Source organism: Cariama cristata, unplaced genomic scaffold (genome assembly GCF_000690535.1).
Source record: "Cariama cristata isolate BGI_N322 unplaced genomic scaffold, ASM69053v1 scaffold3732, whole genome shotgun sequence".
Classification (NCBI taxonomy): Eukaryota; Metazoa; Chordata; class Aves; order Cariamiformes; family Cariamidae; genus Cariama; species Cariama cristata.
Genome location: NW_009603063.1, coordinates 27,952 through 50,048, shown reverse-complemented (window position 1 = coordinate 50,048; position 22,097 = coordinate 27,952). Strand labels below are relative to the sequence as shown.

The window sequence follows — 22,097 nt, the reverse complement described above, 5'->3', positions numbered from 1 at the left end:
CTGTACTTTTACTTATTCGCTTTTTACATTTGTGTTCATTGCAGGATCTTAATATGGTAATATCAGAAGCCAGACTACCAGTCATCGTCCTTTGCAGTTTCTTCCTGTGTCTTTTTTCTTCCTCCACCTATTTTTTCCCTTCCCTTCCCTTCCGTCATTTTTCCTGTAATCATTACAACTTTTTTCATCTTTTCCTCTCCTCCACATTTTTCATAAACTGCAGATACATTACTCAAAATGCTTTCAGTTCTTCCCTGACACTTTGTGTTAAAAATCAAATCTTTGATCCCAGGTTTGTGCTTGCATGAATACTTAGTGAAAATATGGTTTCATTATTCCTTTTCATTTTCTGATTCAGATTACAATTGCAGAAGGATATGTTGATAAAACAGCTTAGGCTTCTTGTTTTATTGTACATTCTCAGTCCTATATGTATCGTGCCAGTCTATTTTATTTCTTGATCATTATTTCATTATGCACTCATGATCCTGTAGACGTTTTAATTTCAGTCTTCAAGTAAGTCATGGGATTTCCACATTGCAGGTAGAGATTTGCAAAGCTAAATGATCATAATGACTTACCTATTATTTTGTCTTTTTCAGTGTTTTGATAACTGACTATAGTAGGCTTCCCACTGGACTGATCCCAAATGCTGATATGAGCAATGAGGGCATTGACTTCAGCAAGTCAGCTTGCTTACAGAACAAATACAAATGTTTGCACGCTTACAAGAGTCTAACAGTGAAAGTAGTTTTGTTTACATATAGGGATCGTAAGATCATATAGAATAAATATTGAAAGGACCTTTTTCAATCTTGGTATAATGGAAGTCTGATAATTACAATGGTTTTTATGTGTTGGATGTTGTTACCAATGGCTAGCCTCCAAATGACTTGAGTCAATCATGACTCTACACAGCCTGTTTTGTCTTTGGTTACTACAGGTGTCACTACAAATAATTTGTCAATTATATGTCAGTCCTTAGCATGTTACAGAGCATTAGTCAATTACACGGAATAATGGAAGATCATGGGACAGAGATAGTGGTGAAAAGCTAGAGTCACCAAAGTCAGAATGTTAAAAAACATTGTTAAAATTGTGGGAAGATACATTCTAGTTATTTCTGCACTGATGGAAGAATAGTGAGGATTTGCAACTCTGAGAGGACATTTAATCAAAAAGGATTTTGAAAGCCTGTGTAAAATACAGGCTTGTGAAACACTTTTATAACACATTATTTTTTATGTTTTTTAAAATACCTTTCTTTCTCTACTGCTTTGTTCATATATGAACTACATAGTAAGAAACTAGATTCTGAGTAAAGGATTTAAAATATATTTACTGAGCAGAAAACCCGAAGAATTGTTAAATGTTATCCACAGTTGTGTGATGGTTCAGAAGGCAGAGGTACTTACTGTTGCTTGAATTTTTTTTTTTTCATTAATGTAGACATGCAAAGAAGATTTTATGAGGGGAACCTCACAGTGCTTCCCACCCCAGTATACTCGAATTTCTATTTAGGAGCACTGTATGAACCTGCATTGTAGTTACAGAAGCTAAAGCTCCTCTCAAAATCGAGCTCTTTCTAATTTTAGGTGATGGTGCCATCGGGTGGACAGTTCGTGCATCATCTGTGTGGTTTTCATGTTAGTGTTTGTATTTTCATTTCTAAGAATGTCATCAGTCCTGACAGTGAAAGGTTGTAGATCCAGAGCAGTTCTGTTAAGATCAATGAAATTATTTATGACTTGGACCTGTTCTGGAATTCTTTTTAGATTTCTTTTTTGAAAATATCATGTGCCTTCTCCTCCACCAACATATATATTACAAAAGCCATATATAAAGCAGGCAGTAATAAAATACCTTTCTCCCTAAAATTTCCCTATGGTCTCTCCTGCTATGTGATAACTAGCTTTCAATATATGTATTATAATGATAAGCAAAAACGTTAATGCATGCCAAACTTTATGGTGAAACATAACAGAAGAAAAGTGAAGAAAATGTATTTTTCACTGTTTTGTATGCATGAAGTAGATCAGATTTGTCTAAATCAGCCCAAACAAATGCTTTTTATGTTATTCTACTAAATTAGAAGCTACTACTTCAAACTTTCACATTTTTATTCGAAAGAAAAAAACAACTAAGGTCTTCTTAAGATTAAGGGTTAGGGTTTTTTTTTATATCTTTCAGATTTTTCTAATTTTTAGTATGTGATTGTTCTCTTTTAGCTGCACAGCAGTGACTGTGGAAACTTTAACATCTTCAGGGCTTTCCTGTGAGTGTTAACAGAGCAGTGGAAGGATAAATAGCTCCTGATAGTGGAAATCTGCCAAAGTGTCTTGTTATTTGCTACTCTTTTTATGAGATTTTCTGGCTTGCATTCCTTAACTCCTAACCTACATTATTCAGCATGCTTATCATGTGCACTATTTTGACCAACTGTGTATTTATGACCATGAGTAACCCTCCCGACTGGACAAAGAATGTAGAGTAAGTTAAATGGACTTTCTTTGAATAATATTCAGCAATTGGAAATAAACTGCTGCTAATTATTTTATATTAGGATGGCATCCACTGGCCTCAGCTAACTTGTTGGCATATCCTTTCAACAGCTATTCTGATGCTATTTCTTCTGTGTAATATTAAATACATATATTTTACAGGACTTGCCTCATTTCAAGTTGTTCAATGTCCATCCTCTGTTTGCAGTACTAGATGAGGAATGTAAGAAGAGAAGCTTGTTTTATGACCATGAAAAAAGTGGATTATAAATATTTTCCACTGCATTCTATGTAATGTCTGTGCAGGAATGTGGGGAAATACACTCTTCCCTCACTATTGCAATAATGGTTACAGATAAAGGGATCATCTAATGCATGGCTGCCTTCACTATAGTGCAGCTTTCCCTTACCAAAGACAATCTAACAATGGAAAGCTTGTATGAAAAATAAGGTATTAAAAAGGAGTTTAAGTAGTTGGCTAATCTTCCCGTAGGAAGAGAAAAAGTCCAATATGATGTCAACTGCTTGGTGCCAATATACAGTTGGTGCATATTTTGTGATAGTTCCAAGGCTGTAGACCACAGTGTGAAACACTGCTCTTCATGGTGCTTCATTTTTGCAATAGCATTTTATGCTTCTGCTGCTTCTTCATTCCTAGCTGCTTTGGATGATACATACCTGTTTAATCTTCAGTAATCAAAAGTGAAATCATAGGGCTATTAAAGTCAGTGGAAGCATTCTCATTTAGAGTTCAATATGAACATACATGTATTCAGGTTGTCCAGCATATAGTAAATATTTATGAATAAAGATAGCTGGCTTGGATGTTTCTTCCTGTTATTATACTGTGCCATTTACAGCAGAAGTCCTTCTCATCTGTTGAGTAAAGTTGTGCCGGAAAGAATTTTTTTAGTAATTGAACTGAAAAAATTCACACTGGAAAATTGTTTTCAGGTTGGCTCAAGTCTGAAAACCAGTTCAAGTCTTTTAAGCAGTTTAATTTCAATTCTTTTCCATTGAAGATATAAATGAAACTAAATTTCAATATTGGAGTTAGAAAATTGAAAACTGAAATGACTTAGAATGCCAGAATTGAATATTTTTACTTTTTACATTTCAATCACATTTTTTAGTCAAAATGCGTAGCTGGATTTTATTGGCATTTGTAAATATTTTTGGTTGTTCTTGCACAGGATTTTGCATCTGAAAACACTCGTTCATTACAGTACTATGCCTGTCTTGCTGAAGGTGAAGTACTGGATACACCTATTCTGTAACAAAGTCAACGAGGACAGATGAGGGTTGGCACATTGTCAGCTCACACTAAGCAACATTTCAGCATAAAAAAAACATTGAAGAAAGAAATTTTTAGTCTGGAAGCAAATTCTGAAATCCTAACGTAATCCAGCTGTGTGTTTTGTTATAACATGGATTCAGATTGGACATAAATGTGCACCAATGAAGTAACCAGGAATTTTTCAGCTGTTTCATTGGTATAAATTATAGAATTTGAACTTAAGCTGTGGGTTGTCGCTTAGCCTTTTAATCATAGTTTGATTCCTCCTTCATTATGGTATAAATTCTACAGATGTTTAAAGTTGGTTGTAACTTTCATTAAATTCTTATGTCACTTAAATAGAAGAAAATGAGAATAAAGCAACAAGAGAGCATAATGTGCAAAGGTAACGTGTGTTTCTATAAACTGTGTCTTGCGTATTTTCCTCAGATACACATTCACTGGAATTTATACCTTTGAATCACTTATTAAAATTCTTGCAAGGGGTTTCTGTTTAGAAGATTTTACATTTCTTCGAGACCCATGGAATTGGCTAGATTTCACTGTCATTACATTTGCGTAAGTCTTCTACTTTTTTTTTTTATTAAAAAATCTTTCTGATAGCGTGAAATTAATGACTAAAAATTGCCTCATATTTTGTCAGCCAGAACATTTGGAGCCTGGACTTCCTGCAGTTTCAATATGTTTCTTCTACCTCTTTTACACATTTTAGTATTTCTAACTAAGCATGTGCTGCAGAGGCCAGCATGGTGTGCCAACCCATTAGGATTGTGAATGCCATCAGCCTGAACTGTTCATATCCTGTCTCTTTTCTGCATACCGGAATTAAAGGAATCCTTTTGACTTCCTGCTATAAGCTGACCAAATTAGGTTTCAAACATCAAGTTAATGTGTTTTATTTTGATAAAATTTCTTTTAATTTTATGATCAGAAGCATATTTATAACACAGGCAAAATACGGTGAAAGGTGAAGAGGTCTTGATCAAAGACCCAAGCAGATAGGATAAAATCTGCCTCAATTCTGAGTAACTGTGATTTAATCCTACAGGTATGTAACAGAATTTGTAAACCTAGGCAATGTTTCAGCTCTTCGAACTTTCAGAGTATTGAGAGCTTTGAAAACTATTTCTGTAATCCCAGGTAAGAAGTAGTTGGTGTAAGGTGTTAGGCCCCTCATATCTCCAACTGTTATTTGTGTGCTGTCATTGTGTTTGTGTGTGAACTCCCCTATTACAGATATGTGACAGAGTTTGTGGACCTGGGCAATGTCTCAGCGTTGAGAACATTCAGAGTTCTCCGAGCTTTGAAAACAATATCAGTCATTCCAGGTGAGAGCTAGGTTAAACACTGAGGCTGACTTTTATTCTACAAAGGCTGTACTCACATTTTTAAAGCATAAGCCTTGTTTGCTACACACTGTTGACAAAATGAAAAAGCAGGAATCAAGACATGTAATTTTATTTAAATTGATTCTTGCTTTTCTTATATTAGTTGTATTTTCTTTTCAAAAAAATCAGCCTTTGAGTTTAACAAATTCTTGCATGAGATATTTGCAGTAAACAGCCTATGTGATTTGCATCTTATGACATCAAGCTTTCCTTTACATGTTTTAAATATAAGTTAATTTTAAGCTTTCATACTGATGCAAATTTTATCATTTATTGCAGGCACTTGATAGAGCAACCAAATTCAATTTTAAGTCATGTATAAAAAAATTAAACTCTAAAGGATAGCATGGGCCATGCATGGGGTATTGTTTTAAAGATGTCCTTCTTCTCCAAACCATCACCCCATTATATTGTAAGAAGATTATTATATCATTCAAATATGCACTTATAATGGGTTTACTAATGCAGAATACATTTTTAAAAGTTCATATAAGAAAGGTTTGGGCAAGAAGCATCAACAAAAGCAAACGATGCTTTTCTATGTAGGGTTGAGATATAGCATGAGTAATAAAATCACTTGTTTTGGCATAAACAATGTGTTTGGTATTATCTACTTTTTATTTCTGTACACTATGAAATAAGCATAAACTTACAGCTTTTCATTCATCTTCACAAGTAATAAGGCTTTTAATGAAAATTATTGTATCACAAATATTAGACCCATTTAGTTGTCATTTTGCATGAAATCTTTTTCTTGTCAGGAAAAATCACATGATTTTTTGTGTGTTTGGTATCTGTTTAACATCATAATAAAAATCTTTTCTCTTTGCAGGCTTGAAGACTATCGTGGGAGCCCTAATTCAGTCTGTGAAGAAGCTCTCGGACGTTATGATCCTGACTGTGTTTTGTCTGAGTGTATTTGCACTAATAGGGCTGCAGCTGTTCATGGGCAACTTGAGGAATAAATGCCTGCAGTGGCCTCCAGACAATTCTACTTTTGAAACAACTGTTATTTCCTACTTTAATGACTCTGTAGGTGAAAATGGTACATTTATTAATACAACAATGACAACATTTAACTGGGATGAGTACATCGAAGACAGAAGTAAGAGTTAATTATATCATCTGCTGCATTGATTTTCTGAAATTTTTTTAAACAGATACAAAAGCATTGGTATCTTTCTGTTGCCTTTAAAATGCTATAATCTGGCCAAGAGACATAAAAGCGCTCATTTTGTGTAGTAAATAAAATAACAATCATAATGTAGTTTAACATACTCATAATATTGTACGGGGTACCAAAATATGTTTTTACCTTTTATTAAATAGGACTTTTAGAGTAAATCCATATTGTAGCAGAAAGCAGAAATTTCCATGCGAGCTTCAAGACCCCTGAAATAGTTTAACATTCCTAATATGGGATCTGAAATCGTATAGCCACATTAGTGCAAGGTAATGCCCAATATCATAAATCCACATTTGAACGTCAGTTAGCTCATGAATCCTGCCATAGCATATAAATGCAGCTGCATTATTTCTTCTGGAACTTGGTAAGAGTCTTTGCACTGCTCTCTTTTGCACAGCACAGACGTGCCTTTATGACAGTACTGGTGATTTATCCCCTGTTTCTTATTCTAGCAAAATAAGAATTAGAGTGCATATTATGTATCTTTTAATTTGTTTCTTACCTGTGGAAAATCAAGAAATTAGCATTTTGGTCTCCTTTGTACCTCATAATAGAGTATTTTCACTGTTACAGGTAGTTAATGTCACTACTGTGTTAACAAAAATTGTTTTAAAATTCAGATAGACCAACTCTGAACATATCTATAGTAGATTGCTATTCTTTCTTTCATCATGGTAAATAGCTTCAGTTTCTCATATTTATTTATTCTGTCCCTCCTATTTATTTTAGTGTATTTAGGGTTCTAACTTTGTAATTAGGCATAATCTCAGTTTTTTTATAAAGTCTGTATAAATGTTGTAACTGATGCCTGTATCACTGAAAGTTACGAAACCTCAGTTTAACAGCTAAATGCCTTATAATCTTTTAATATACTTTTCTTAGCATGCTTGTAGTATCATTGAAATGTCATCTTGGAGGAGATTTTGGATGATAACATATTCTTAAAAACATCTGAAGAACAGATTCCATTCTATTACCCTTTATCTGCTTCTGGTACAGCATCACACAAAAAGAAAGTTTTTTCTAAATATCTTACCTAAATTTTTCTGATTTCAGATTGAATATATTGCTACTTCTCCTGTGGGCTTAGAAATAAGATAACCATAAACTACTTTATATTTATGATATTTTGAAACTGTTATCTTCTTTATTTCTGGTCTTTTCTAAACCAAGCAATCCTATTTTCTGCTTTGCATTTTCTATACCTGTTTCACATTTTTTTGCTTTTTTAGACTCTTTCCAATTAGTCTGGGATTTTGGTTTTTCTTTTTTGTTTGTTTTTTTTTCTTTTGTTATGTTTTTTGTTTGTTTTTTATTATTCATGAGATGCTCAAATCTGGTACTTACTTCTCTAATAAAGGTACAAATTAGAAGTAAATAGCTCATGTGCCATATATGCAACATTCCTATTAACACATCTCAAAATTACATCATTTTTATATCAGCACCATATTGTTGATTCACAGTCAACTTGCAGTTCGTGACAGTCACTGTATCTTTTTGTGGAGCAGTGGCTGTGGCCAGATCCTGTCTATTATGCATTTGCGTATTTGATTTTGCCTTGTCAACTGTAGCATTTTCTACTCATCTCTGTTGAAATAAATCCAATTGCTTTTGGACCAGCTTGTCAGTTTGTAAAGGTCATTCTAAATTTCAATCATCTTCTATCCTAGCTTGATGTCTTCAGAATACCTGATGCATTTTTTCTATTGTTTCATGTCTTGATTTGGTAATGAAACTTGTTATGAAAACCGTGCATAGCACAGATCCCTGGAGGGTCTTCAGAAAGATGCCGTTATGAATTGACATTGGGCCACTGGCAACTGCTCTCTGAGAATCTTTTTTCAAGTATTATGTGATGATTCCAGCCAGAACATACCTCTTTTACCTGCTTATGAAAGTGTCATGTAGGATTTGTACCCATGACTGTTGTCTTGTTATTAAGTTGGCGGGAGATAGGAATAGTTTTATATATGGCATATTTTTTATAAACTCACATTGACTATTTTTATTACTTTATCATTATCATCTTTGTATTGAAAAAAATATTATTTAAATGTTTTCCAAAATACTGGGCTGGGAGTTGAGCTGACTGGATGGTTTAACTGGATCCTCCGCTTACCAGAGGAGGAGCTGTGCCACATAAGAACGTGAGTTAGGCCCACAGACAATTTTGAAAATCCAGGTTGGAGCCTATCTGCATCTTTAAACTTTTAAAGCTTTTTAGGTAGGGGTTAGATCTCTCATAGGGCATGACTATGTGAGCACTGGAATGTCTGAAAATCCACTGTTTTCTTATCTGATATCTGAGAATAGATTGCAGATTCATAAGTTATGCACATAATCTTTCTCTTTAAAATAAGCAGGTTTTATGCTGTCTCTGTTGTTATACTGGTGGTGACAGAGTAGAAGCAGTCAATAGGAACTGGTTGCAATTCCCTACTTGTCTCTTTAGCATTAGCCCTCAGTTAGTTCATGCCAGCTAAGCTAGTCCGTGCCAGCTGGCAGTGAATCTCAAGGAACCATCTGCTTCCTGGGAACAGCCAGAACATACCTAATTTTGGCAGCTTTAGCTTAATATGCCACCTGACCCAAAAATCTCCACTAGAGATTCCCATTTTACCGTTAAGAATCCCAAACTAAGAATTGATGACAAATTGGTTTTCCCTTTCTGCCTCAAAGAAGAACAAAGAAAAGAAAAGAATATGCTGGGGGGGTTTAAGACTTCCATCTCTTTAAATTATATTTTACCTCATTCTAATAGTTAGCCTATTAACAAAATACATACAGATACTTCAAGTACATTCCTCTGCTATAGAATTTTGTGTAGTAATTTTTTGTAATGTAAAATAAAACCTTGGTTTCTCCCTCAGCTGCTCTAGTCAAGATCCAGTTAATGATTTCTTGTGCATGTTGTGTTATGTTTTCATGCTGGAAAAATTTCAGTACTTTTCCAAGTAATATTTGGATAAAATAGTACGTAATTAATAATTATAAATGAAAAGCACTAAATGGTATATATCAAAATGCATGAACAAAGGCAGGGAATCGCCCGCATCCTGTGTCTCATTTTCCTGGTATTTGTTCACTCATTTGCTGAAGTACACAATTTGGTATTCCACCCATTGTATCTTATTCATTTGGGTAGGCTACTGAGAATTACCTGTACAGCTGCCTTTCTATTTCCTAAAGAAAGGCCAACTTCAAGACTCTGTATAAAGTCATTTTCTTGTCAAAACAGTATTTTCCATGCTTTTTTCATTCCTAATCATTATATATTGCAGTTAAACTGTGTTACCTGTGCTTATTTCTTTAAAGTGTAAAAGTCTCTATCATTGCTCAATTTCCATTATGTATAAATGATGTCTTTCTCATCACCTTTTTTTTTTTTTTTTTTTTTTTTTAAAAAAAACAGATCATTTCTACTTCTTGGAAGGACAAAATGATGCTCTGCTGTGTGGCAATAGCTCAGATGCAGGGTAAGAAAATGGTTATCATTTTTCATTATGCATCAAGAAAAAATAATTAGCTACTTAGAATAGCTCAGGTGGTCAACTTTAGTATCAACTGTACCACAGAGTTGTAGATTACCGATGTTTTGCAACTGAAGCTATACCTAAATATAACCATCTATGTGTTTGAGTTTACACAGGCACTTTCGTCAGCATCTTAAGCTAATTTTGTAAAGGTAACCAAGTGAATGCTATGTGCATAAATGTTGCTGCCAGCTTGCTGACAACTGTTTATCATCAGCTATCATCAGCCATTCTTCTCTTGTCCTGGTGGAGATGTGTTGATATGACAAATTGTGCGGAAGGGTAGATTACTATTATATTATTGAAGCATTGAAATGTCATTAGGAAATGGAATTAAAAATTGAAAACCAATAAGATACATATTTTTATCTTAGGTATGTAGAATAAAATTTTACTTGTTCATAATTTCATTAGCAACTGATACTCCTGAACGATTTTGTCATTTACTATAGCATATTGTAATTTAGAGTAGTTGTTAAAAATAGCATTTCCTCTTCTTTTGTAGTCAATGTCCAGAAGGATATATATGTGTGAAAGCTGGTAGAAACCCCAACTATGGCTACACAAGTTTTGATACATTCAGTTGGGCATTCTTGTCACTGTTTCGATTGATGACTCAGGACTTTTGGGAGAATCTTTACCAGCTGGTGAGGACTTATTAAAATAAACAGCACCGTCACCAATACCATTACTACATAGTACTTGCGTAGTAATTTTCATTCACATGTCCCTAAGGCCTTTGGGACAGAAATCATCTTTTATTTCATGTATGTAAGCTGTCTAAAACAATAGGGCCCTTGTTCATGATTTAGGTTCCCATGTACTACTCAAATACATACTAAGAAATAGCTGCTATTTTGTGAAGGTGGTTAAGCATTGTTGTTTCTTTTCACAAATGAGTAAATGAACTTAAGTTGTTAAAGCTTCTTACCCAAACATGCTGTAAATAGCTGCTATTCAAATTGATTTGCAGTCTGGTACAAATAAGTTGCCTTTGAAAAGGTTGCGTCTTGTCCCTGAACTACATATATCCTTAACCTGAAGAACAGTGATGTTGTGCAGCGTGACATTCTGTATACTGCGCTGTCTTTGTGGCATTGTAGTTTGGGACTGATCAGACAAGAAGGTAAGATGCTGGTTAGTGGCCCCACTACTGTTAGATTTAAAGGCTATGATATAGACATATAGTGCGGGCAGCAACTGTTACTACAGATTCTTATTGGTAGAAGTTTTGAAGTATTCAAGCTAGAGTGTCTTATTTACCTTGACCATAGTAGACACAAAACTTAAATTTTTGCACATGTAGCCAGGAAATAATACTATTTGTATATGGGAAAAGTAACTAAATAATCTTGTGCTAAGACAAAGCAATCTTATAATGTATAACACAGATGCTACCATATTATGCAACAATATTTAAAAGTCTGCTAAAAATGTGTATTATCTCTTTTTCTCCAGACATTGCGTGCTGCTGGGAAAACATACATGATATTTTTTGTTTTGGTCATTTTCCTGGGTTCTTTCTACCTGATTAACTTGATCCTGGCTGTGGTTGCCATGGCCTATGAAGAACAGAATCAAGCAACCATGGAAGAAGCAGAACAGAAAGAAGCAGAATTTCAGCAAATGCTGGAACAATTGAAAAAGCAACAGGAAGAAGCTCAGGTATCCCTGTAAAGTAAAATTCTTTCTTCCATTCATGTTTGTGATTAGATGCTTTGTGTCTACATAGGAGAATACTTTTACTCCCTTACACTTAACAATATATTACCTTCAGTCTTATAAATTCCTTCATTTTGCAAACAATTTTTAATGTTTTCCATTGCACTGTGGCTTCTGGTTTAAGTGAACCCGTTAATTTGTGACAAAAATGATAACCAATAAGCTAAAATACTGGATTTTCAAATTGGAGATGGAAATTAATTTTTTTACTGAGCGCTTGAACAAGTTGCCCAGAGTGCTTGTGGGATCACCATCGTTGGAGATGATAATCAAAAGCCGTCTGGACATGGTCTTGGGAAACCTGCTTTAGGTGGCCCTGTCTGTGCTGGGGAGTTGGACGCAATGACTTCCAGAGGTTCCTTCCCAACCTCAACCATTCTGTGATTCTGTGAAATGAAGATGGAGATATGGGGGAAAAAAAACCCACCAGGAATTCTGCTTATTTAAGTAACAGAAGCAAAACTATTGTAGGTGCTGTGGGAGAAATATTTTGCTTCAGCAACATTTGGCTTTTTCTACTCCTTTCCCAGCTCTCACAGCAGAAAGCCGTAGTGTTCCAGTTTTAAAGAAAACTGGAAAAAGTGGAGAAACTGGAGAAAACGCTTCTGTGTACAGACGTCATGATTACATACTGCTTTGAAATTCCTTTTCATTTTTTGAAGACTCTGAAATCTTTAATAGGATAATTGATAATATCTGCTTGGCACGTGGCCACATAGAGCAGAAGTTGAACTGTCTTCCATGTAAGCATATGGCTAAAGTCAGCAATAGGGATTTTTTGTTAGTTGGTATCTGGTTTGTTTTTTTTTACCACAACTTGTAAAATGTTAATCAAATGCCTCATAAATGTTTGAAACTTCAGACAGCAACAATAGCCTGCAGTTTAACTCAAATACCTGATTATGATTTGCAAAACTGAGATAAACAATGTTATACCAGATCTTTAATAGACTAGAGAGTATTCAAAATCCAGCAAAATGGTGTAAGAAAGTGTTGCTTCCTGTTAACAGGGATTTTTCCTGTTGTTTGAGCCTTGATTCCTTACTTTTACACAGTATTTCAGGTGAAAAATTCATTGCAACATATTACTTTAATCTAAAACAGATGCTTGTTAACTTGGTTCTCTGACAGCACAGTTTTCCCTTGGGCTGCTCTAACTCCTGGTTTATGGAGCAGTGGCAAATTATGGTTCCTGTGGTATTTCACAAATTATACTTCTTATGATATGCTGGGTTCAGTGAAGTGGGATCATTGCTTTTATTTCAAAATTATTTTTTTTTTTAAGAATGGGAATAAATTTAAAATAGTGAGTGGTGTGTGTTTGTATAAATGTTGTAAATTGCATATGTGCTTGTACATATAGGCAGCAGCAGCAGCTGCAGCAGCTGACTCAAGAGATTATAGCGGAGTAGGTGGAATAGGTGCATTCTCCGAAAGTTCTTCTGAGGCATCAAAACTGAGCTCAAAGAGTGCTAAAGAGAGGAGGAATAGAAGAAAGAAAAAAAAGCAAAAAGAGCAATCTGAAGGCGAGGAGAAGGATGGGGAAGAATTTCACAAATCTGAATCAGAGGACAGCATCAAAAGGAAAGGTTTCCGATTTTCCATTGAGGGGAATAGACTGACATATGAAAAGAGATTCTCTTCCCCACACCAGGTACCATAGTATTATTACATCTTAAACACTTTTGTTGTCTACTCATCATATAAACAAAACGCTGTAAAGTACTTTAGTCAATTCTTGCAAAAGATACCACAGATTCTTTAATATCTTAAATCAAAGTATGACCAAGTTAATACTTGCAGCCAAAGATGAAACTGTAAGACTTTGAGAGATTTTGTTTTTATTCTGAATTTATGTGTGAAAAATCAAAGTAATATGTATTAATTAAAATGAGTTGTATTTCAAGTTTCTTAATGAAAATGGACCTATCTCCCCATCAAGATGGATGTATTCAGCATGTTTAGTGGCTTCAAAATTTGCTGCACGCATACAAAGGAATTTCATGTTTTAAATAAGAAAAGTACTAAAACTTGGGATGCAAAAAACCCAGAAGGAATCGCATAAATGTTCATGTGAAATTTGACAAATTAATTGATGTGAGATCATTAATTGTGTTATCTTAAAGAAGGTGGAAATATGTGCGGCAATGTGTCCTTGCATGTGTTCTCTTACATGAAACACCAGTGACTCAGAGTACCATCTGCATCTCCTATCCAGACATTTATTTCATTTGATAGTTTTGTTATGTTATCCCTTCTACAGTTTTCAGAGCTCCTCTTCATTTGCCCACCTCCGACTCTCCCCTCAGTACTTCAAGTCCAGATCTCACATCCATTCTGTCCTTTTTCTGCCCCTTTGTGTGCCTCAATATGCTTCTTCCTTTTATCCCCCCTTCTCAATTCTCCCTAGTCTTTATGACTTGCTTTCTCCCTCTTTTTAGTCACTATTACTGCACTCATTCCTTCCTTTTCAATCCTCTTTTACTGTCTCTGGAAAGCCTGTTTCATTCCTAAATAGATCATAAGCGTTCATATTCTCTTCATCTATCACTTTCTCCAGCTCCCATTCTCAAAGAAGCTCAGACCTCTTCATCCAATATTTTAAGAACTGTCCTCCTTAGATCAGACTGTGGTGGGAATATAATGTTTCTAGCTTCCTATTTCTGTCAAGTTAACTCCTCCTTCCACTTACTTCCTAACGTACTTCCTTTTTAATAGTACTGCATCCTTTTTGCCCCCCCTTGGTCTGATGCCATTTTATGTTGTTAACTGTCTAACTAATCTCTGTAAGACTTCATTTCTGAATTTAGTTAGTTCATGATTCATTCTATTCCTTATACAAATTTTCACACCTATATCCATTGACTTCAACTTCATGTTGAAGACTCATCTGATCCTTTAGGTGCATATTCTTGCTTGTGTCTTCATTCAAACTGCAGCCCTGTTCAACTGCAGCTCAATTCATCCATCTTGTAAGAAATTAAGCATTCCTCATACAACTTGCTTCTCTTACCTTGTCATCTCCAAGTTCATTTACAGCTGTTTACTATGACAGTCTAGCAATCCCCTCCCCTCTGGTTTTCCAACCCTAGTTCCTTTTCACTCTGAGTTCTAACCACTAAACAGAAATTTCACTCACCAGTTTTTAATGACCTTTTCCTAGTTAAAACTCAGGTTTATATCTCATCTTTGACATTTTCCTTGACATTTCACTTGCCTTCAGTGTAACTGACCATTATGTTCTTCTTGAAAACTTATGCTTCCTAACATTCATGATTTCATCTCTCAATTCTCCTGGTTTAGTTGTGCTGTAGAAGATCCTTTTATGCCTTCAACAGTTTTCTAAGGGATTTCCACAAGGGCTTTTGTAGTTCCCTTCTCTCGCTCTCTTTTTCTTTTTTCTTTATTTCTTTTTTTTTTTTTTTTAAAAAAAAAACTCTACTGTGGACACACAGCTGTGAATCGTTTTTAACTTGGACCTATTTCCGTGTCCCAATTACTGCTGTATTCATCAAGAATGTTGTTGCAAAGAACACTAACCTATCTCATTGCTTTTACCTAATCTGCTAGTAAACATACCTACCTAAAGATATTTTTTTAATACCATAAAACATACTGTGCCTAAAGTTCCTCCCAACCCACCTTGTCTACTTACAGTAAACAAGTCAAATCCCAGCTTTGACTGACCCATCCATAACCTCCTGTTAAATTTTCAAACTAGTTTCTTTGAGCTCTTTCTGGTATGCTACCCCTCATGCTTGGAAGAAGCTGCCATGAGTTTCCACAGAACACTTCATTGCTTTCCTCAAATCCCTCTTTAAAACTCTCTTTTACCATGCTGCCTACAGAAAGCTTGACAGGGAAGTGACTTCAGGTGAGCTAAGACCACTGTTTATCATACCCATCAATTATGCCTCCTTGTATTCCCTCTCTTTTTGTATCCATCTGTTGTGTTACACTTAGATGATAAGTTCTTTGCAGAGTGCCTTTTTGTTCTGCATTTTGCAGTACCTAAAACAATGGGGCACAGGTCCATAAAGATAAGTTACAGAAGAGAAACAAAGACACTGCTTTCTCATGTATCATCTCTGCTGTTCATAGAGGTCTTGGGTGAAATTAATTGCTAATTCTAATCATTCAACTCAGGAGAATCACTGATATGAATTAAAGTTAAGAACTTATATAATTATTTGCAAGGTTAGAGCATTATTTTGACTCTGATCCTGAAAAGATCCTCCCATAGCAGGACATTTACTCACATGAGTAAACTGATGAAGATTAGTGAGACTGTTCATACAAAATTACAGGCATATCCTTTGCATATTCAGGATAGCTAAGACTTCAAAAAAGAAATAAAAACTTTATTGTGGCCTACTTGACTAGTATCTGAAAAAATACGTATGTTTTTTCAACTAGGCAATATTTGGGAGCTACCTCTGTGTGCAGACTGAGTCACAGGAAATTTGCCTAAAATTTTATTTACTCAGCCTGTCAGACTAATGCCAACCTGGTGTAAATAGTGTCTAGATGTGCTTACTCAGTTTATGAACAGTTGGTAATAAAACAGGCAGAATGGCAGAGGAAACAATTCTGTCAAGCAGTTTCTTTTACTCTAATTAAACCAATTGATTTCATATATCCAAAATAGTAAAATAACTAGTCTTTGTCTGTCACTTATGTGCTCTTTGTTTACTACCCAAAAGGGAGTGTATTGGCGGGGGGGCTGCACCAGTTTATTTCTTTGTAGATGACCTTACCCTTTAAGATATACTAACACTGTGTTTTTTTTCCTCTGTATGAAAACATTATATTTAAAAGGATTTTCATCTGATAATCATTGTTTTTATTTGCCTACAGTCTTTGCTGAGCATTCGCGGCTCCCTGTTTTCCCCAAGGCGCAATAGCAGAACAAGTCTTTTCAGCTTCAGAGGTCGAGCAAAGGATGTAGGATCAGAAAATGACTTTGCTGATGATGAGCACAGCACTTTTGAAGACAATGAGAGCAGAAGAGATTCTCTCTTTGTTCCTCATAGACATGGTGAACGGCGCAACAGTAACATTAGTCAGGCCAGTAGGTCATCCAGGACAGTACCTCCACTTCCAGCAAATGGGAAGATGCACAGCACTGTGGATTGCAATGGAGTAGTTTCTTTAGTCGGTGGGCCGCCAGCTTTGACGTCACCTACTGGACAGCTTCTGCCAGAGGTGATGATTGATAAAGCAGCCACTGCTAGCAATGTAAGGAAGTCTGCTATAGCTCAGGCATGATGTCCTCTCCCTGTATGATCAACTACTGTTTCTACAAAATTTAATCACTTGGGAATGATTCCCTTTCTGGCCAAGCTGTGAATGCTCCTTTCATATATTCCAGTTATAAGTTAAAGTAGAAACTGAAATTGTCTAGCTCTCATTAACCAACTATGTGAAAATATATGCTAATTTACTGGAAATTAACAGAATGGCATAGTAAACCATTGAATAAATCTAGTATGTGTAGTCTTACACCCATTGATTCATTATGCTAACTGAAGACTTAACTGGACGGTTCTGTATTGATATATCAGACAGGATATCAAAATGAAAAAAAAAATTATATTTACTTAATGGAATATATTAAATGAGTATTTAACTTCCCACTGACCTTATATGCAACCTTTGATGTAACACTGATAGTACCACTTACATGGGTTGTGGTAGTATTCCTGTAACACAGTTAATTTTTCCAGGGTTTTTTTTTGGAGATGTCAACATTGTTAGATATATTTTCTTTTATTTTGTTTGAAAACATGTGCTAGGAAATTGATAATTTATTCTAAATTAAGAGTAATCTTAAGAAAATACCCTTTGTGCTTTTACTGCTAGCTGTGTGGGCTGTGGATTTTCATGTTTAGAAAAAGACTTCATCGCCTAATTAGAAAGATGTTTACGGCAGAGCTCATTGACAAGCATTGTGGAAATTTTTATAGTCTAAAAACTGTTTATAGTCTAAAATCTGTTTTAATGTCTCAGCCTTGTTTCAGCAAAATACTTAAAAACATATTCTTTAAGCACAAGAGCAGTCCTACTGATGTATTTGACAATTTACTGTATACAAAGTTAGACATATATTAGTCTATTGCAAAACCACGACATGCATGCAGCATGGTGCAGGACAGCAGAGTGTTTTAAACCATTATGCTTCTATAATAATTTACAGTGTTATTAAACGAACAATCAATAGGTTCTTTTATCAGTGTTTTATTTTCAGGGCACTACTACAGAAACTGACTTAAGAAAGAGACGGTCTAGTTCTTATCATGTTCCTATGGACTACCTAACAGACCCTAGTGCAAGGCAAAGAGCAATGAGTATAGCCAGCATGCTCACTAACACAATGGAAGGTATGTAACACAGATTTTTTTGTATGACAATGCCATAAAGTGCTATTAAATGTATCATACCTTGACTAGTAGTGGTGTTTTAAGGTAGCTATTTTAGCCTAAAGGGTACAGGCAAGATGAGATTTGTATATAGAGGTAACATTTTTTTTTAAAGATGAACTGATGTATTTGGAAAAGCAGTCAAGCTTTCAGTATACTAATAGGTTTGAGGTGGAAGCAGGAAACTTCCAAGTTAAATGCAAGCAAAAAGCAATTGATCAATGCAGTGTTTCCGTAGAGAAGTTATGTTTTGTGGGTAAAAGCTCTTTCTAGATTACTGAAATGGCTATGCTGCTTGCAGTAGAACAATCCCCTTCTACCAATTGAACAGACATGCTCTTTCACAAAGGACAGATCATGTTGTTCTTTCTGTAAGGCTAAATACAATTAATCTGAATCATGGAATTAAGCAACTACTTGTAAGAAAGGGCAAAACATTACTTTGAGGCTTAAATGACTATGCCCAAAATAAGAAATAAAAAGGTAATAATAAGCAGTTTTGCACATGTGGACTATAATACTGTCTAAATAGTTATCTGACTTCAGGTTTGTTCTAAATGTTTATCTTTCATGAGGAAACTTTTAAATACTGTATTCATTCTATGTATGGAATCATAGAATGGTTTGATTGGAAGAGACCTTAAAGATCATCTAGTTCCAACCCCCCTGCCATGGGCAGGAACACCTTCCACTAAACCAGGTTGCTGAAAGCCTCCTCCAACCTTGCCTTGAACACTTCCATGGATGGGGCATCCACAACTTCTCTGGGTAACCTGTTTCAGTGTCTCACCACCCTCACAGTAAGGAATTTCTTCCTAAAATCTAATCTAATTCTGCCCTCTTTCAGTTTAAAACAGTTACCCCTCATGCTATCACTACACTCCCTAATAAAGAGCTCCTCCCCGTCTTTCCTGTAGGCCCGCTTTAAGTATTGGAAGGCTGCTCTAAGGTCTCTTCAGAGCCTCCTCCAGGCTGAACAACCCCGATTCTGTCAGCCTGTCCTCATAGGGGAGGTGCTCTAGCCCCCTGATCATCTTCATTGCTCACCTCTGGACTCGCTCCAATAGGTCCATGTCCCTCTTATGCTGGGGGCCCCAGAGCTGAACCCTCCCACTCCAGGTGAGGTCTCATGAGATCAGAGTAGAGAGGGAGAATCCCCTCCCTGAACGTGCTAGTCACGCTTCTTTTGATGCAGCCTAGGATGACATTGGCTTTCTATTTTTAATTGTAATTTCTTATGAATGACAGTAGCCTTGGTTTCAAAAGGTTTACAATATTGACACAGTTTATCAACAGTACCTTGGAAAACAGCATTTAGACCTCAAGGAAATACCCAGGTGATACTGGAATAGAGCAATATGTTTAAAATGTTATTTTCATTTTTCTCTCTAGAACTGGAAGAATCCAGACAGAAATGCCCACCATGCTGGTACAAATTCGCTAACACTTGCTTGATTTGGGACTGCTGTACTCCCTGGCTGAAAGTAAAACATATTGTAAATTTGATTGTGATGGACCCTTTTGTTGATCTGGCCATTACTATCTGCATCGTCCTAAACACCCTGTTCATGGCCATGGAGCACTATCCAATGACAGAACAGTTTAGTGGTGTGCTTTCAGTAGGAAACCTTGTAAGTTGTTCATGATGTGCCATGTATGTGAAATGCATTTTTCTTAATTAATTCTTCTGTGACCTATGTACGTATGTTTAAAAGAAAATGTTGACTAGATATTTTATAGGCTTGGGATGGTTGAATTTAAATCTAAGCTGTACTGAATCTCTCGTTGTTGACCTTTGTGGATTTCGCCACTTGCTTTACGGAGCAAAAGACAGTAAGATTTATGGAGTCAATATACATTTTGATTTTTAAAACTTTCAGCTTCTGTCATTGAAGCTGGTTAAAGGAATTTAATATTTTTTCTTGGACGGAGACTTACAAATCATAAGAAATTTCAGTTCCATTCCCACATCTGTTCTGCTCCTAACTAGCGCCTCCTGGGGCTCTGGGTGTTCAGGGAATTGTAGAGGGGAAAGACTCAGGAAGCATGGCAGATTTACTGCAACTCCGCGGGAAATGGTGAAATGGCATGACAGTTCCTTCTGAGGTCACCCTGAAGAAGAACAGTTCTGCTCACCTTTCAGTAGAATTTTTTTTTCTTAATAAAGTAGTTGTCCCTCTCATAAATTTATCTTTATCCCTAGAAGCAAAAAGATGTCCCAAGGGCAAAGATGAGATCTAAGGAGGAAAAACTGAGCATTAAAATCAGAAGAGATTCTCTGTATCAGTATTTATACATGCATATTAGCAGGCTAGATAAAAACCATATTTTTCTGCATTTACCTCTTTTTCTTTGGAAACCAAACATTGTGATGCATATGTAAGCTTCAAATCTGAATTTAATTCCTAACCCCAATGTATGGCAATATAGAGAAGCTGTTCAGATGTATCACTGATTGCTTGCTGAAGATATAACTTACCAAAAGTTGCTACCGTTGGTTTTATTTTTTTAATGTTTTCTCATTAAACTGGAGTAAGAAACTGTATTTTATTTGCAGGTGTTTACTGGAATTTTCACAGCAGAAATGTTTCTCAAGATAATTGCCATGGATCCTTATTATTATTTCCAAGAGGGCTGGAATATTTTTGATGGGTTTATTGTGAGTCTTAGTTTAATGGAGCTTGGCCTTGCAAATGTAGAAGGATTATCTGTCCTTCGATCATTCCGATTGGTAAATATACTAAATAAAACATGTTTCTCTGTTGTATTTTTGTATTTGCACATGTATGTTGTGCATTTTTTGTTTGTACGTTATATATTTGGCTAAGACAGAAGACCTTTTCATAAGAACTTACAAAATACTAAATTGCATACCTACTGGATGGCATGTATCTATTACGTCAAGTTTGTTTTACATATTATCTTAGTAATGTCTATGTCGTCTTCAAGACATTGTCAATCAACATCAATTCTGTTCTTGCAGCGAGTGGGCTTTAAGGATTAACTTTTTTTAATAGTAGTATTTCTTAGAGTCTTTTTCTCCCTAAATGAGAGAATAAAAAATGCAAGAACCACAGGCCCTCACTACCTGTGATTGAAGATTAGTAAATAGCTTAGTAAATAACAGATTCATTAATAAAAGTTTGTTGACAGTTTTAGCTGATAGACTTCCATTACAAGTTTGCTTACGTGCTTAGTTTTAGAAGAAAGTAGTGTTAAGATTTTGCTTTGGATAGGGATTTTTCACCACTACGAGCCTTCCCCTTACCATCCTCTGCATGGATCCATCTGCTAACAGCTTTTCTGTTTGGAAATCACCACAGTATCTCTGTCTGTTATTAGAGATCTCTGGCATGAATAGGAACTTGAAAAACCTTGGTCTTGCTGAAGACTAGGCTAGCATGTGAGTTGATGTTCAAATCCTCTTCTGAAAAGACCTACACAGTAAGAGACATGAAGCTAGAGTTCCTACTCATCAAGCTGAACATTTACCTTAAATAAAGCAAAAAATATTTAACTTTAAACAAACTTTAAAAAAAGAGGGGGTTAAAAGTAATCCATTTGCTGGTTTTCCATATAGCATTATATTGCATTTTGCCTAAAGTCTAGTATCTGTCTGGATTGACTTCTCTCTCAGTAATAGAATTCTGTTTTTAACTTTGCATCTATATATTTTATTTATGTCTCATCCCATGTAATAATATTTAGATTTAGATTCCTTTTAGTATTCTCTTTCAATTGTCTGAACACTTGCTATATGTTTCCAAATAATTTCATTTTTGTCTGTTTCAAGTTGTACAATTTCCTTTGTTTTTCTCAATGTTGTATGGCAAACTTGGTAAGACATTACGCTTATTTTAAATGACAGAAGAGGTATTGTTAGATACTTGCAAGTAACTTGTGTGCCTGTCATTAACAACTCTAGCTTGTTTCTATTTCTAGGAAAACCATTTCTTCCATCTCTCTACCAGTTAGGATGAAAGAGAACTGGAACTATCTATACGCTTACAATCCTGTTAAACTGATCACATTTCATATGTGCTGGTTT

The 22,097-nt window shown here is 35.4% G+C and overlaps 1 protein-coding gene across 1 annotated transcript in view; it reads left to right on the top strand.

The window, feature by feature from the left end:
* Positions 1–22,097, top strand: part of LOC104157613 (sodium channel protein type 2 subunit alpha) — a gene marked incomplete at its 3' end in the record, with an annotated part of 53,705 nt that overhangs the window by 3,662 nt on the left and 27,946 nt on the right. Inside the window, exons 3-14 of the mRNA XM_009695017.1 lie at positions 2,401–2,490; positions 4,228–4,356; positions 5,035–5,126; positions 6,019–6,291; positions 9,788–9,851; positions 10,414–10,555; positions 11,367–11,573; positions 12,994–13,284; positions 16,488–16,868; positions 17,878–18,010; positions 19,442–19,680; positions 20,607–20,780. Coding sequence (XP_009693319.1) covers positions 2,401–2,490; positions 4,228–4,356; positions 5,035–5,126; positions 6,019–6,291; positions 9,788–9,851; positions 10,414–10,555; positions 11,367–11,573; positions 12,994–13,284; positions 16,488–16,868; positions 17,878–18,010; positions 19,442–19,680; positions 20,607–20,780 — 2,215 coding nt within the window. The remainder of the gene's footprint in view (positions 1–2,400; positions 2,491–4,227; positions 4,357–5,034; positions 5,127–6,018; positions 6,292–9,787; positions 9,852–10,413; positions 10,556–11,366; positions 11,574–12,993; positions 13,285–16,487; positions 16,869–17,877; positions 18,011–19,441; positions 19,681–20,606; positions 20,781–22,097) is intronic.